The following is an 18,168-nucleotide window of genomic DNA, read 5'->3' on the forward strand; positions in this document are numbered from 1 at the left end:
TGCGGTATATGCTCGCACTACTCAGGCACTTTGCCCACCCTGTTATAGACAGGTAATGCCTATTATCCTCCACCCTCTTGCATGGAGGAAATCGTCGTCGCCCTGTAGACAATAGATTTCATTCTCCGAAGTGAACACTAGGATACTGAGAACCACAGGATAACCTTCGCAGCCAGGAATACTTGATCAAAGTGCAAAAGTAGTTGCGTTAAGCCTCGTGAACCAGATCCCAAAGAGGTTATAGACTTGATACCAGTCCTGGTGTTAGTCGAAGGGTTATGCAGGAGCATGCACTTTCCACGCTAGAATAAACCACGGTCTTAGAGATTCATTGAACTATTAGGTGTTCCACGAATACTATCTCACGTTGAGATAGTAGAACCACCTCCAGAGATAGTCCGACACTCGTCTGGTGAAACCCTATCTTCCCGACCTCTAGGGTTTCCGCATCTCAAGCTTCGTTAGTGCAGGTCCATTTTGCACAAGCTTGAGATAGAAACTCTACAGCAGACAGATATCCGCGGATACGCAACCCATCCGATGACCTAGAAAGTCTCTATCAGCCAGTTGACAGGAAACGCGAAACCAAAGACCACCCGAGCTTTCTAAGAACCAACCTGAAGGACTACACACACACGGTACAAGAGAGAACGTTAGGAACTTCGGAATGGCGATCACGCCAGTGATGATCTTGCCATAGAAGTACACTATGTTTTGAGTACTGAAAAGCTCTACCATTCCGAGAGCTTAGGACCATATGAGAATTCTCATGGAGATTTGGTCCAACCCTTTTCAGGCCGCCACTACCTTTGGATGTACCACAAGATTCACACCCGGTCGATCCACTTCTTAGACTTGATATGTGATTTCCGGACAACACTCTTCGTACCTCACTCATCTTGATAGAACCCATTGAGAACCCTAACTTCGTAGATACACCAGACGGAACCCACTAGCTACACGAGACGAAATCCGCATCCCGTACGTGAAGGTCTGTTGGAATGACAAACACAGACTAGAGTTCGCTTGGGAATGCGAGGAAAACCGCATAGGAAGTACTCCCTAACCTCTACTTGGCCATTCATACCTACTTCGTTGCCTAGACATGAATTTCGGGACGAAATTCCCTCTAACGGGGGGATGATGTGACAACCCAAGTTGTCCCGTTACATTTCCCCATTACCGTTAACGAAATATTCCAGTTTATAAAAGTTCCGTTAATTGGAGGTCGTCAATTAAATAAACATTACAATTGTTTATGTTTAATAGACCATTAAGTCGTGATGAACGGAAATAAAAACACATAACACATATTTCCATTTAGTTGGAAAAGTTAGTTTTTATTATTACGACCACTAAATCGGGTGCGACCAAAAGCCCTGTATAACGACAGTATCGGGTAGAATCTCACTGAGCCCCAACTCCAACCCCTATATAAGGGTGAGTGGAGTCCATTGGAGACTTTTTACACTCTCCAAACTCTCTCTCTCTACAACTTTTTCCCGAGCCAAAAATCGTCCGTTTCGAGCCCCAAACAAGTAGGTAAACTATCCTAACTCGTTGTATAACTTATCTAGCGTACAAATTTGAGTTTAAAACATAAAATAGGGACAACATCATGAGTTTACGGCCCAAGAACACTCTTGGGCCGTGAACACCAATTAATGGGGTTTTTCAGCCCCAAAACCCCTCCAAATTGTCCCTAAGGCTTAGATATGACTTGTAGGCTTATGGAATCGGACTTAGAACACCTTGAACTAGCATTTGGAAGAGTAAACAAGAGTTTACTGCCCAAGAACATGCTTGGGCCGTAAACTCCTCTTCATGGGGAGTAAACTCATTTTTGTGTGTTAAAAATGGCCTTAAACACACCAATGGCCTTGGATTAAATTCTAGAATCGACCAACAACAAGCTAGGGACCTTAAATACAATTAAAACAACTCCATAAGGAGTTTACGGCCGTAAACCCCTCATGGAAGGGTACCTGGGCCATAAACTCCCACAAATGGGTTATTTGGTGCCCTAAACTCCCCATTTGACATGGAAAATGCTTAGGAATTTACCCACCACCACTTAAGCCCTTAAAACACCAAAAGAAAGAGGGTATAGGAGCTTACGGCGGTAAGCTCCCTTGTTTATGGCCGTAAACTCCTCAAAGGGGCCATTTCATGCCTTAAACCCATTTACACAATTGATATTTGAGCCTAGCATAAATCTACAATGGATATGAGACACTTTAGCACACTGGATACCCTCACCATGAGTTTACGGCCGTAAACTCATGGTGAGTAGTCCCTAGGCCGTAAACTAAGTATTAAGGGTTTACTCTCGGAGATTAAACTCCATTCCTAAGCCACACACACCTTTCGACGCTACCCGGGACGCCCAAACACTTATCCAAAGTGTTTTCCGCTCCTTTGAGCATGTATATTTGTTAAATTAGTATTAAATATACTAATTATATGTGAACATATGTTATCATATGTTAAATAGGTCATTGTGTGTGTTCGAGTCCTTGCGTGACACCGAACGCCCAACCGGCACCTTCGTCGGACCTACTTACGCCAGGTGAGTTCATACCCCTGAGTGAACCTTTTAAATGTTTTTACATGTTTTATAGGGGGGAATACAAGTTAAACATGCCAGTTATCATATCAATCACATGTGATTGATAAGCCGCATGCACAAGATTTTACCACACTGTACACGGTTTTACCGAGTAGGACACTATAAATGGTTTTCTAAAAGGTTTTCACTTGTTCAAGTTCTTGCTTTTACTGATTTATCAAAGTTTCATTTCAAACTAATTTATGAAAGATTTCCAAAGAATTTCTAAAAGTGTTTCATCAAACTTATTTCACAAAGGAATACCAAGTCGGGATTTTCTTAAAATATAAAGGTTTTCCAAAGTTTACGCCTATGTTTTTATATTTCTACTCGATAACGTTTCCACTTCGAGATACACTTATACTTGATAATGATTCCACTTCGCGATACATTCATATTTGATGGGCGCTTATAATTATTCACACTCTTACTTAGTGATACGTTCCTATTTCACTTATACTTGTTATCGCTTCTACTTCACTTATACTTGTAGTCGCTTATACCTGATAGACGCTCTGACTTCACTTATGTCGTCTCTACTTCGTGATACACTAAACTTGGTACACTTATACTTCACGATTCGATTATCTCACTCTGTACGCTTATACTTCACGACCCGGATATCCCACTCTGTACGCTCATACTTCACGACTCGGATATTTCACTGTACGCTTATACTTCACAAATCGGTTATTCCACCCTGTACACTTATACTTCACGATATGATTTCACTTGAGACACACTCAAGCGTAGTTAGATGTATGTCTGTGCTTGTATAGATGCATATAAATAATGATTGAAGGACTTAGGAAGGCTTGTCCGCCCTATTTCCTTTTCTTCATTGAGATGTGGTCTGGTGGGATCGGATGTCCATCCGAAGGTCGTTTGATGCATTAGTTATATATTATGTACACAAGCATAGACATATGGGTTTACTTCAGTCAGTTCAGTTATGAGTCTCTACCTCTAGTTCAGCACTTACATTAGAAACCCACTATTGGGAAGTCTCTACCCACTATTTGGGGTGCATCTTCAGGACACGGCCTTCTCCGTCGTCTAGTTGGTAACCAGAGTCTCCTGTAGGGAGAGCGGACATTGTATGTATAGATCTATACGGGATTGACACCCCCGTACCCTGACTGCTAGCTACAGTCCACGGCCCACCAAGCCAAGGGGTGACAAATGTCATATTCTTTAGACGCTTGTAGGGCGTCTGGTACTCTAGTGTCGGTTAGTATGTTTACGAGTATCCCAGGTTGCCTTATAATTCATGGCCTTAAGGTAACGGTATTTCGCTAGCAATTTACACTGTATGCTGGTAATTCAATTTCAGAGTCACACTGTTCTGACCTTATAAGACGTATCTTTCATTTGATATTTTCTGGGGTCTGTCTCCTCTGTTTTGACCTTACAAGACGTATCTCTCATTTGATGCTGTCTGGGGTCTGTATCCAATATATTCACAGTATCCATTGTATTCACTGTATTTACTGTTTTAGACCTTGCTAGACATATCCTTCATTTGATATTGTCTGCGGTCTGTATTCACTGTGTTCACTGTTTTAGACCTAGCTAGACGTACCTTTCATTTGATATTGTCTGCGGTCTGTATTCACTGTTTCGGACCTTACCAGCTGTACCTTTCATTTGGTACTTTCTGGGGTCTGTGTCTCTATTTGTTAGACTGAACCAGGCATGTCGTTCGTTCGATACTCTCCTGGAGTCTATGATTCCTTTGCCTTAGTCAGCAGTCCTCACTGCTGAGGCATATGGTATTTCCCTGTTGTCTCTTGCTTTCTTTAATAATCAAATTCAGTATTTTGATAATGATAGCAATTAAGGGAAAACCACTTTTTACCACATAACACTGACCAGTCTTGGTAGAAGGCTGCTTTGATTAAAGAAAATATAGGATTTTCTGGAAAGAACTCTAATACACTGTAAACACTTAAACTATTACTTTATAAAGTTATTTGAATGAAATGTCACTAAATACTTATGAACTCACCAGCATTTGTAAAAATGCTGATACTCGCTTTTCAAATAACTTGTATTCTGAGGTTAGCGTTAGACATGTACATCTCGGAGCTGTTGATGAAGATAGCTTAGTATCATGTTGTATCTATTCTATTAGTTGTATTTCTTTGAATTGATGTATGAATGTAACCATGTAAAATTATTACTATTAATGCAATGTCTTGTTGTACTTTGATTACTATAATGCATGTGCTGTGATACTTGACATGACGTCATCCACCCCAGAACGTTTCCGCCGTTCCGGTTTTGGGGTGTGACAATTATAATTTGGTTAATAAGGTTAAATAAATATCAAACCTAACGTGTAATCATAAATAAACTAAATTTCAATATTAAAATAATATCTTTAGTTCTACTTATAAAGTTATGTCTTAACATTTAACATATTATACTTAATTCATTATATGTAATATGTTGTTGTATGTAAACCATTATCAATTTAAAGCTACAACTTTAGAACAGTTTGGACAAAATACTTAAACTGTTAATTTAAATATAACATTACAGTGTCAATTTAATATAAATTTCATTTCCACTTAAAAAAACCCAATGAATATTTTGTGAATAGTTAAAAGTGATAAAATGTAGTGCTAAATGTAAAAACTAAATTATAATATCAATTTAACTAAAATATTTTCTAAAGATATTTGTATAATCGTTAAAAATTTTCAAATAAATACCTTAAAATAACTTACAATAACAATAGTTAAAAAGAACTCTATATAAATGATTACATTGTTACCTTTAAAATAAAAAACAATGTCTTGTGTTTTAAATAATTATAATGATAGAAATTAAAACATTAAAAAAATAAATTTTAAAAAAATAATTAACAATAATAAAAGCTATAAATAAAATTAAGCCATATATTATATTTAATTTTTTTCATGAGTAACTCGCGAGTAGAAATCATTCAAACAGTTGAGATTATATAATTATAATAGATGTATATATTATCATATAATTCAAAATAATCAATTTAATATACGAATTATTATATCAAATTAACAACAACGTTATTGTTATATTAAAAAAAACATATATTTGTAAAGATTTCAACTATATAGATGTTTATGCGCAACGCGCGGGCATTCGCCTAATATATATATATATATATATATATATATATATATATATATATATATATATATATATATATATATATATATATTGTTTTGAAATAAGAAATATTTATTTTTTAAGTTAGCTACTAAAACACAAAATCAAAAATATCGGCCAATGTATCCTCAAAATCATGGGACGTTACTCTACGAGTAATGATGTATTATTAAAATAGATAAATAAAAATAAAAATATATCGAATTTTGTAAACATCGATTTGTCAAATATTCAGTATTTTAAAAGGAGAAAAAAAAGATTAGAGTATATAAAATCAATAGAAATTTTACGATAATTTTCTTCATGTATTCAATGATAGAATTAAATTGGACGACTAAAGAATACTAATTCGCTACAAAATTTACTTTACATGGGAATATATGAGTACATCTATTCGGTACTTAACTACACAAAAACAAATGCATCAAAAAGGAAAAAATAAAATAAAAATAAAGCTAAGGTTTAACTTTTAGCTCATTAATATTACTATAATATTTGTTAACGGGATTGTTATGATATATCTCTAAGTGAGCGAGTTGGGTCTTTATTAGTATAAGCTAGGATTACTTTCTTGAGATTGAAGCATCTTTGTTTGCTTTATGGAATTTATTCTCATCTTCACGGTGAATATATTCTCATTCGATGCTCAACCTTTTGTTTGTTGGTCATGTTGCACTTATGTACCACGTATAGATGGACAGTTGAGATTTGTATACCTTTTCAACTCCAAACTAATGACCGTATCATCTCCAACGATATTTTTCGATCCAAGTGGTCAGTCAGCAAACAAATGGAATTTATGTGTTGTTTATTTTTTCACTCCGCAGCCCGCCCCCAACATTACTTTCCCTCATGATGGTTTTTCCTAGAAATAACACGTTACGTCCTCGGATATAGATTTTCAAATTCGTCCGTTTGTTTTTTCTGCGATAGCCTAGCTTGTATCTCACTACCATATATTTTATAAGACAAAATTACATAAATGGTCACTGTGGTTTGGTAGAATAGGCTACTTTGGTCTAATTTTTTTTTTTCCGTTACAACGTCGATTCCTGTTGTATGTGCTACTCATAACACTCATCCCTCTGCGGTTAAATCAAACTATAGAGATGTTAATTGCCAGTAAAATGTTCCATATCTTTTTAAGTTCTTCAGTTATCACCGAATAAGAAAGTTTTTTATTTTTTATTTTTTTATTTTTTTATTTTATATTTTTTTATATTTATATACCCATAAAGAATATTAGAAAACAGAATTCTAAGTCTTTTTTTTTTTTTTTTCCATAGGAATAAGAAGTGCATGCACTATCTTCCATTCCGATATCAGATGGAACATATTTAACTTTGTCCCTCCTTTATGCACTCTCCCATTCAAAACTCTTGCATAAGATTTACCACTGTTACAGTTCACCACCTTCTACTTATCCAAAATAATAACATTTCCTTCAGAAGTACTAGCATCCATGTTACCGTTTCCATTCGTATCATCAATCACCAAAGATTCATTACTACAAAACTGGCTTTTGGTGTCGGTTTTTGAAAACAAGGTGACGTCGTTTTTCATATTTCTCATCACTAAAGGTCATAAAGTAATTCACATGATTGTTTTCATGACATTTTACGAAAACCGAGTCACCATTACAAATCAGACTTCAGACATTAACATCAGTTTTACATAAATAAAAACACAAAACTGCACAAATGGTCCCTGTGGTTTACACAAAATTGTCACTTAGGTCCAAAAAAGTTTTGGCTAGCACCACAAGTCCAAAGTTTTCATTTTCATGCATATTTGGTCAAATGGGTTAACTTCCGTCTATTTCCCACTGTTAAGTTATGTTTGACTAGTCAAATCAGGGGCATTTTGGTCATTCCCTATTTATGCCTCTTATTTTATATTAATAAAGGAGTGTTTGTATGTATGCATCGCCATACGGATAATATCGTGCCTAATTCACATTTATAGTCCTTAAAAACTGTGAGTCGATACAATTTTCCTCCTCATTGACTGAGGATCAAGAACCCTAAACTGATTACCAAGGTTGATAGCTTCGATCAGACGAGTTTCGTAGTGAATGCATATACCAATGTGACACTTAAGGTTGTCAAGCACGTCATTCGACCCAAGGGTGGTTTATGGTACGTAATTTTGTTTTTGATCATTTTCTTGATTTGCTTACAAGAAATCATACCCTCTGAAGTTCGTTTTTTGCTCTTGTGTTGAAGATGGTGTTGGATAAGGTGTCTAAGTCCATAACTTATTTGGTACATACTTGATCCGGCCCGGCATGGTCCATTTGGGTTGCACTTCACCCAAACGATTTATGGATAATTTTATGAGAATTGTATACTTACGATTTATTAATATATTATAAGTTATAATATATTAATATGAAGTCATGTTATTTAATTAGTTTTAGTCTTAAATTAATTATGAATTAATTTAGAGATTAAAAAGAAGACTAATTAAATTATGGGCTATTATATTTTATATAGTGTGGGCTAATACTCATTTGTTAATGGGCTAAGCTAATATAGAATTCCATGGATGGTCCATGGAGCTTTTAACCCATGGATCCTTGGAAAGGAAAAGACATGGGTTATTAGGGTTTCACCCTAACCATGCACACTATATAAAGAAGCATATGATGCAAGAAATATGGCTCTAAGTGTAGACACTAGGAGTGTGAGACTTAGTGGTGGCCAATTCCACAAGAAAGTATACTACTCTCTCAAAGTTTTCCAAGTGTTTGTGGTGATTTGTGATTCCATTTGAGGCATTCACACTATTGGTGCTTGGCTCTCAAACTCCAAACAATCAACCATCATCAAAAGGTATGTATTTCTACTATTACTTTTATGATTCATAATCCTTATGCTATGCTAGTTAGGAAGAAACCTTGGAAGTTATTATTTGCATGTATTTTAGAAGAAAACATAGATCCAAGGTTTATTAGGGTTGCATGCACACTTAGGAAGTGTTAGATTGCTCAAAACCCAACAGTGGTATCAGAGCCTAGGCTTGTTTTCTTGAATACTTGATGCAGATTGCTGAAAATCGAAGTTTATGTGCTGGATGCACAACAGACTCGCCGAGTCCATGAAGGGACTTGATGAGTACAAGACAATATTCATCCAACTCGGCGAGTTGGTTCATGCACTCGACGAGTTGGAACCCCAGACAACATATTTTCGAGTTTTGGTGCTGGAATTGGTCTAGAATCATTACCTTAAACTGTTTTGGACTCATAAAACCTATTTTTGATGTGGTAATGATGATGGTGGACCAATTTCAAAGTTATAATCAAAATTTCAAGTTTATATGTGTTCATATGATTCTTGAAATTGTTGATGTGGATGTTCATGTTCATATGAGTTTTGTTAGATCATAGGAATTATTTGCACATTGTTTGTTAGTTAATTCTTGATCTTAATGTGTTTTAATGGAATTCATAATTTGTCCTCAAGTTATGGAATTCCAAAAGTTTTTCTTTTAAATGTTTTTTTAAGAAGTCATAAGTTACACTTTAGAAGAGTTTTTCTAATAAATCCTCAAGTTAACCGGCACATTGATTGGGTGATAATATTAAGGGTATCAAGTGAATTGGTATGGTTATTCACACCTTGTTTTGTGATCCTCGGCATCCCTCTTCCAAATTATAAAATATTGTGTTGGGTCCTAGCCTTAATATTTCATATTGGGTGTTATATTAAGGACTTTGAATCAACTAACTTGATTTTCTCCCATTATAGATGTCTGGTTCATACAACTATGATCTTCCTAAATCTCTTAAAGATGGTGTCCCTCAACATCATGCTTCAATTCCTCCAATTATTCTCCCTCACCCACAAGTTCTTGAAAAGTTTAAAGTCACTCAATCCCTATTGGCAAGCATAGTCTATGTGTGCTCACATCATGGAGATAAAGTCACATACTGACAAACCGGGAGAGTTAGGTGTCAAAGTCCCGTGAAAGTTGGATGTTCAATCACCTTCTTAGTAACATAGTGAGTCTCTTTGGGACTACTATGAGACGGACTATGACATGACCCTTAATGATGTTATCTATTTGCTTGGTGTTGTGGAATCAGCAATGATTTGGAACACCAGTAAAGCAAATTTGATTAAAAGAACAACTTCCCAAGTCTTAAACGGACATTGACAATGGTAGCATTGGATATCTAGATAAGGATTTCTCTTCCCAATGGAAAGGGATCGGCCATAGTCAACTCGGTTGACCAAATGGTAAAGAGAAAGGCTAAGTCTGAGATAGTCTCATGTGCCATTACCAAAGGGTCCATGTGTTATGTTGCCAAAGGAAGGGGCATTGGTTGCGAAGCTGCCCTATTCACCTGAAAGGTCATAAGGTTGATCAAGTCAAGAGGTTTGACTCTACTTCGGGTAAAGTCCACTGTCTAACTCTATTAAGTTCCTATTTGGAGATTCTTATTACATAATGTGAATGGGTCACATGCTGATGTTTTTAAGAATCAAAGAAAAGATAGGAAGCTTAAAGTAAGTATATGTTGATTCTGATTGCCAAGGTGGGTTTCGATCGCATAGTTCGGCAATCAGAATTTTGAGCTGTTGCTTAACAGTTATAATACATTGCTTATGAATAGATAACAACAAGGTTTTCATGTGGATTGTAAGGATAAGTTTTTCCGTAAAGTTTTAAAATAAAAGAAAAAAAGGGTTTTAATTTTATTTATTTTAAAAATATCCTTACAATGGCATCTGTGGAAAATTGTTGCTTATATGTTTCCAGTAATAGCAATATTGGAAAGTGGATTTGATTCTTTCATTTGTGGTAGTGTCTGAATTTACCAAATGAAGAAAGTTTTTCATCACCCAAGTTTCAATTGGACAGAAACTTGGAATCATACAAGTTGTATTGTATGATGAATGAGAATTTTCATCTTTGAAAATTAAGACTAATTCTTTGATCACATGTATATGTGAGTCAATTGAAGGACTAAGGAATTTGGTACACTGGGTGTGCGCTGGTCAAGGTCCACCACAAAGATTGATTTGTCATGATTTACTGAAGATTAGTAAATATGATTATACTTATAAGGTTAAGTATAATTTTGTAACATGGAAAGGTTACAATGTATGACAAAACAAATGAGAAGAATCAAATTAGGCAGAAAGATAAAAGTTTCTCAAATCTGAAAGGATGGGAGAGTACTTTAGTATCGTATTTCATGATCATCTTAATGATTATGAAACCATATCACAAATTCATACTCTAAGGACGTCTTAGTGCATTGTTATGGCTAAGAAGAGAGGTCATGAATTGTTGGATTGGTTAAGATCGAGAAGATGAGTCATACTTCGTTCCAAAACAATTCTTAGAGTCATACTCCAAGATTGTAACATTGAGTGATATAAAGTAAGATTTAAAACACTTATCAAATGTAGTGTAGAATGTTTCTACCCTTGTACATTTGAGATTGGTAAGTTGTGATGTCTTGGATGAGACAAAGACCAACTAAGACCAATTGTGTGAAGTGTTAGTCTTGATAAGAATCCGTACTATCCCTTGAATATTTTTTTTGTCAAGGAATGGTTCTTGAATGGGGAAACTTATATGTTAAGGGGACAGTGGGAGCCTTAAAGATCCTGAAAGAGTTTCAAGATTTAATCAAGAGTAAAACCTGTAATTTATCACTAGCACACAACTTAAGGTTTGCAACCTATCGTGTTGACATAATTCTTGTTTTTGTACCTACTTCAAATAAGTTGAATTTGCATGTGAGTTATCAGAGTTCAACTTGGAAGCATTGGTGGGCCTTGTGCTACCAAGGTGACAAGAAACTAAGATTGCACAAGTTTAATCCATGTAAGGCTGAATTTGTCACTAACCTTATCTCGTGATTATGGTTTTGACAAATTCACATGGATAGGAACTCATACATTATAAAATCTAAGTGTCATAAGGTTTCTCTCCGATTCATGAAAATGATGGTGAGGAAACGCTTTCACTAAGTAGATTTTACGTAGATATCAATTGTGTTATTTGCATTTTCAAAAGTCGTTAGCGGAGCGTGTGTGGTTAACCGGCACACTAACATGGACTTGTGAGAAATGGCAAAGGTCTAAGAAATTGAGACTATGATTACGACATCCCTTTTCATAGTTCTTGAAATTGCTTAGACACACATGTGAGTTATCTAAGGAAGGGTGTATGAATCTAAATTTCAGAAGTCCAGCAGATTTCTAGAAATATGTCAGAGCTAGTGGGAGCATAATTGTTTTGCTAATAATCATCATGTTAGTGGGAGCATGATAATTATGATTAGTATTGCAAGCTAGCAATGTTAATTATAGAAAAACAAAAGTTTCAATTCATGAAGTTGCAGGGGTTGAAAAAGTCGTTTTGCTATAATTAAGGGAGAGGAAATTATACTTCGTTTCAATTCTAAAGCTTAGATTGAGATTGTAATCATCTTTAGTCAAGGACATATATTGTAGCAAAAGACTGGTCTAGTATCATGTCTTTATGTGAGACATCATGAATCGTGTCCCATATGCTTCAGATATAGGATCGATTTCATGTGCTATAATATTCATCTTTTCTAAATTTTCCAAATGCTTAAGGCATTGAGAAGGGAAAAATCTAGAACTGGATATGACTAAAGTGATTAAACAATTGTCGAGGAAGTATGATGTAAGTTGTCGGAAAGGACCATATTGACATATTCTGAAAAGAAGTAACTCTTGTTCGGAAGTGATAGTCAAAATGGGACTATGGAAATGTCTCCATAGGTGGAAGTTATTCAATCTATGTAAGATTAGAAAACCTTAATACAAGAAGGATTTTCAAAGCAATGTACTTTGAATATGAGACTTCGTTTCCATAGAGTTGATCTCCTTTAGAATACTCTGTAGTGACTGTTGACAAGTTTTGTGAATTTGTGAATAATCATTACAAGAGGAACATTGCATAAAAGTTTGAAATCTAACATATTTTTTTTGGTAAATGATAGGAATCGGGGATTCTCACATTTACAATAAGGATTTGGGATTGTGAAATGAGTATCAATGGAATCATGTTCAATTGATCTACGTCACAATGTAAGGATCATAGACAAAAGTAGTGTGCATACTTGGAGTATGGGATAACTAATGTTTAGAAAAACAAAGTGTACATGCTAGGAGCATGGGACGACTGTTGTTTTTATTCAAGTCTTAAGTTGATTGTTTGAAACATTATACAATGAATAATGTGTAATCAATATGGTGATAAATAAAAGGTGGTTCTATTTATATTCAAAAGGGTTCTGAGACCATATTGGATTCGATTATTATTGTGTTTCACTTTGCATGTTTTGACTTCCAAAATAGCTAGGTTATTCTTTCCGAATGACTAAGTTATTTAAACACTCCACAGTCGTTCATATGTTGGAAGATGGTATGAATCAAGACTGTCATGAATCGAGTTTGTAGATGGCTAAATGGGTTTAGTCATAGCAATGGTTGCTGCAACATTCATGAGTGCTCATAAGTTATGAGTATTGGAATAAACCCACGCTCACTTGTATCACTTCATGGAATTTATCTTGAGTGATCGTGAGACGGTAATATCATATAAATCTTCAAACCTAGAGATATGAGTTGTTACCTATGATTTGGTTGTGCATTGATTGTACGTAAACGCATCAGTAACTTGATGTTATAAAACGTGCCTTTGTGTACAATTCAACAAGTAGTAGAACAAGCATATGAGTCGAAGTTTATCTGTTCCTTCTAGAAATAGAAGCGATATCTGGGCCCCTCGATGATTTTGTTGTGACCTATGTACCGTCCGGTCAGAACTAATTTGATGTGTTCGATTAAGTTCTTTGTCAAACAAATCGAAAATCGGGAAACAAACTGCTGGACAATAAGTATGACGTTGTTCCATGTATTTGTCCGGCTGATATCATAAGAACAGAGGATTATATGATCACTTATCTAAAATGGTGCTTCACAGTTCAACAGAGTTTTCGAGAGCTACGATTGCTAGTTGGTTCCTGAAGTAACATATGCAAATATAGTTATTAGACTTATCCAAGTGGGAGTCTGTTGGATAAGGTGTCTAAGTCCATAACTTATTTGGTACATACTTGACCCAACCCGACATGGTCCATTTGGGTTGCACTTCACCCAAACGATTTATGGATAATTTTATGAGAATTGTATACTTACGATTTATTAATATATTATAAATTATAATATATTAATATGAAGTCATGTTATTTAATTAGTTTTAGTCTTAAATTAATTATGAATTAATTTAGAGATTAAAAAGAAGACTAATTAAATTATGGGCTATTATATTTTATATAGTGTGGGCTAATACTCATTTGTTAATGGGCTAAGCTAATATGGAAGTCCATGGATGGTCCATGGAGATTTTAATCCATGGATCCTTGGAAAGGAAAAGACATGGGTTATTAGGGTTTCACCCTAACCATGCACACTATATAAAGAAGCATATGATGCAAGAAATATGGCTCTAAGTGTAGACACTAGGAGTGTGAGACTTAGTGGTGGCCGATTCCACAAGAAAGTATACTACTCTCTCAAAGTTTTCCAAGTGTTTGTGGTGATTTGTGATTCCATTTGAGGCATTCACACTATTGGTGCTTGGCTCTCAAACTCCAAACAATCAACCATCATCAAAAGGTATGTATTTCTACTAGTACTTTTATGATTCATAATCCTTATGCTATGCTAGTTAGGAAGAAACCTTGGAAGTTATTATTTGCATGTATTTTAGAAGAAAACATAGATCCAAGGTTTATTAGGATTGCATGCACACTTAGGAAGTGTTAGATTGCTCAAAACCCAACATATGGACACCCTACATTGTTTACCATCAAGCTACATCATGGAGGTGAGTTCACAAAGTTTCCAAATGTCAACTACATTGAGGGTATTGTGACGTACGTAGATATGGTGGATATAGAAGAGTTTTCTATTCACGAGATGGATGCAATTATTAAAGGGTTAGGATACTCAGTTCCTCCAGTTATCTACTATCATTTTTGAGTGCCAAAGGGAGACATGCATTTTGGGCTACGAGCCCTAGGAAATGATGATGATGTCCTCAATTTTGCCCAGTATGTGAAGGAGCATAAAATGATAAGGGTTTACACCGAACATGGTATTACTAACTTGCTTAATTACTTTATGGCTCCTAAACCTATAAGAAAAGTTATTATTGAGCAATTAGAGGAGACTGATGAACATCAGACCCCCTAACTAATAACCAACCCAATGGCATGCCACAAACATGCATACCACCTTTGATAGCAAATGAAGTTGCTTTAGCCTTGTCGATATCCCCTGACTATACTAAGAAAAGGGAATTTATCAAGGACAAACCATTATCATCATGTATTAAGAAATTGGTGATGGATGATGTTGGTGTTGATAGGATTGGTGGGAATAAGGATGGTGCAGCTAATGAATTTGACCACGGATTTAATGAATTTGATGAGGCATGTAATGATATTAACCAGGATTTTAATGAATTTCATGAGGGATGTAATGATATTGACCAGGGATTTAATGAATTTGATGAGGCAGCTAATGACTTTGATATTGGGTTGTACCAATAGATTTTACACTCTAATGAACAAAATGTAGATGATGAGGTTTATGAAGGTGAGGAAAATGCAGTTAATAAGGAAGTCACTGAAGAAGAGAATCATGACAGAAATGAAATGAATGATGAGAATGTAGAGATGAGAGATTTTGCAGTTTGATGATGGAAGTGAAGATAACATAGAGACTGATGAAGAGAATCATGAAAGAAATGATGAGAGTGAGGACAGTGATGATAGTGATTTCTGAGTGGATGAAGACAACATAATCCCTAATGTAGAAGTAGATATGAGGGATTTTTACATGAATATAGATCTTGAAGCAGAATTTCATGAAAAAAGATTATCAAAGCATAGAGAGAATGAGAGTGATGAGGTCAATGAAGAGTTGGATGTTATAGATAATGATCAATGGGATTTATTGGATGAGGGTTTTGATATAGATAGGAAAAGAAGAGTTGTAATAAAGGAATTGGGGAAGGAGACTAGGTGCTCTCAAGGTGAGATACACAAGGTAACTTTTAGGATAAGACAAAAACACAAAAATAAGAAGGAGTTAAAGGAAAATATACAATTGCATGCACTGGAAACAAGAAGGAATATATTCTTTGTGAAAAACGACAAAATGAGGTTAAGGGCAATCTGTAAAGGAACTGTAGCCTTTAATGATGGTCATGTGGGTGAACCTACCCCTTGTCCTTGGGTGATACAAGGTTCTAGGTCAGATGTAAATAGTAATTGGTTCATAAAAACTTACAACCATGAACATAAATGCCTCCAGACAAGAAAAGTTAGATCTGCAACAACAAAGTTTATCTCTAAGCAGATAATGGACCAGATTGAATCCAACCCAACAATCCCAGTCAGAGCTCTTCAAGAACAACTTCAAAAGGATTATCAAGTTGGATTCTCTATTCACAAGGTATCCAGGACCAAATCTACTGCAAAAAAACTTGTCAAGGGTGATTACAAAAAGCAATATGATGTTCTTAGAGATTACATCCTGGAGTTGCAGTCTACTAATCCAGAAACCATTGTGATGTTAGACTGTGATTCAGAACCCAACCTAAGTGCTACCTCAAGAAGGTTTAAAAGGATGTATGTGTGTTTGGGTGGAATGAAGAAGGGTTTTAGAGCTTGCCTGAGGGATTTTCTAGGTTTTGATGGGGCATTTATGAAGGGCCCTTTCCCAGGAAAAATTTTAACTGTAGTTGGGGTAGACTCTAACAATGGAATATACCCTCTAACTTATGCCATTGTTGAGACTGAGAACACTGATAGTTGGAAGTGGTTTCTAGAGTGTATTGCAGATGATCTGGACCTATATGCAAACTTAAACTTCACATTTATAAGTGATAGACAAAAGGTTTGTAATTTGTTGTTTATATTTGACATATTTGGATGTACTATATTAACTATGTTTTAATTCCTTTACAAGGATTGCAGGCTGCCATTTCTCAATTGTTCCCATGTGCCGAGCACAGGTTTTGTCTCAGGCATATACATGAGAATATGAGAAAAACATGGAGAACTAATGAGTATAAAGAACACTTGTGGAATTGTGCTACAACTACAACAGTACTAGAGTTCAATCATAGGATGCAACAATTCAGCTCATATGATATAGAAGCTTATAATTGGTTGAATCAAATTCCCCCACAACACTGAGCAAGAAGCCACTTCACAGGTACATACTTCAGCTTCCAAATTTACCCTTTTGTGTTGGTATATGTTTGATCCTTTTGTGTTAGTATATGTTTGATCCTGATATTATTGCGGTGTTTTCAGGTAGAGCAGTTTCAGATATGCTTCTGAATAATCTTTGTGAAGTTTTTAATAACAAATTGATTGAGGGAAGGGACAAGCCGCTGATAACCTGCTTGGAGTACATTAGGGTGTATATGATGAAAAGAATATGCAATGTCATAAAGGTGCAAAAGAAGTGTGTTGGTCCACTAACCCCATCTGCAACAAAGATCATGGAGAAGAATATGAATTGGGCATCTCAGTACACAGCTAGGTGGAACGGGTCAGATAAATACCAAGTGCAAGGGCCATGCCAGGATCAACATGTTGTTGACATGGTTTAAAGAGTATGCAGTTGTAGGAAGTGGGAATTAACAGGACTCCCTTGTAAGAATGTCATTGCAGTCCTAAATGACAAAGTAGATAATGGTGAGGAAGTTGGAGAGCTGCACACTTATGCCCACAGGGTGCACTGGTTAGAAACATGGAAAGCAGCTTATGTGTACAAGGTAGAGCCTATTAAAGGTCGAGCAATGTGGCCTATAAGTGAATACCCAATTAAAATCATCCCTCCTCTACACAAAAATCAGCCTGGAAGGCCCAAGAAAAAGAGGAGGCAATCTGCTGAGGAGAAAAGCCAGAAGAAGGGAGACAATGTTGCTAGTGGTAGTGGGAGTCAAAGCCATATTGCTAGTGGGAGTGGAAAGCTTACAAGAAAGTTTGTCCACGTAACTTGCAGCAAGTGTAAAATTAAAGGGCACAATGCTAGAACTTGCAAAGGCCAAGGGGGTAAGTGATTGGATTTCAAGGGATTTTGATGTATGTAGGGGTATAAGTGTCTTTTTGGGATAATGTTATGTTTATGTGTATTGTATGTTTAGTACTTTATGTGTTTTGCGGTTTAAGCATTTTGGATATTATTTTTGGTACTTGATAGTGTACCCTTGTGATGTATGGGAGCAATTTACATTGGATTTGATGTATTGGCTTATGCTATGTTTAATGTCTTGATGTTATTCAAATGTATAATTTTTTGTTGTAGAACTTGACCAATATGCCCTTT

At 35.7% G+C, this 18,168-nt stretch overlaps 1 protein-coding gene across 1 annotated transcript; it reads left to right on the top strand.

Moving 5' to 3' along the window:
* Positions 1–15,648: 15,648 nt before the first annotated feature.
* LOC128127317 (uncharacterized) lies at positions 15,649–17,902 on the top strand. The gene is made up of 4 exons (XM_052765778.1): positions 15,649–16,725; positions 16,806–16,937; positions 17,111–17,388; positions 17,461–17,902. Exons 1-4 carry the CDS (start codon positions 15,649–15,651, stop codon positions 17,900–17,902), a joined length of 1,929 nt encoding a protein of 642 aa, XP_052621738.1.
* The last annotated feature ends 266 nt before the right edge of the window (positions 17,903–18,168 follow it).

Source organism: Lactuca sativa, chromosome 7 (genome assembly GCF_002870075.4).
Source record: "Lactuca sativa cultivar Salinas chromosome 7, Lsat_Salinas_v11, whole genome shotgun sequence".
In the NCBI taxonomy this organism is placed as follows: domain Eukaryota; kingdom Viridiplantae; phylum Streptophyta; class Magnoliopsida; order Asterales; family Asteraceae; genus Lactuca; species Lactuca sativa.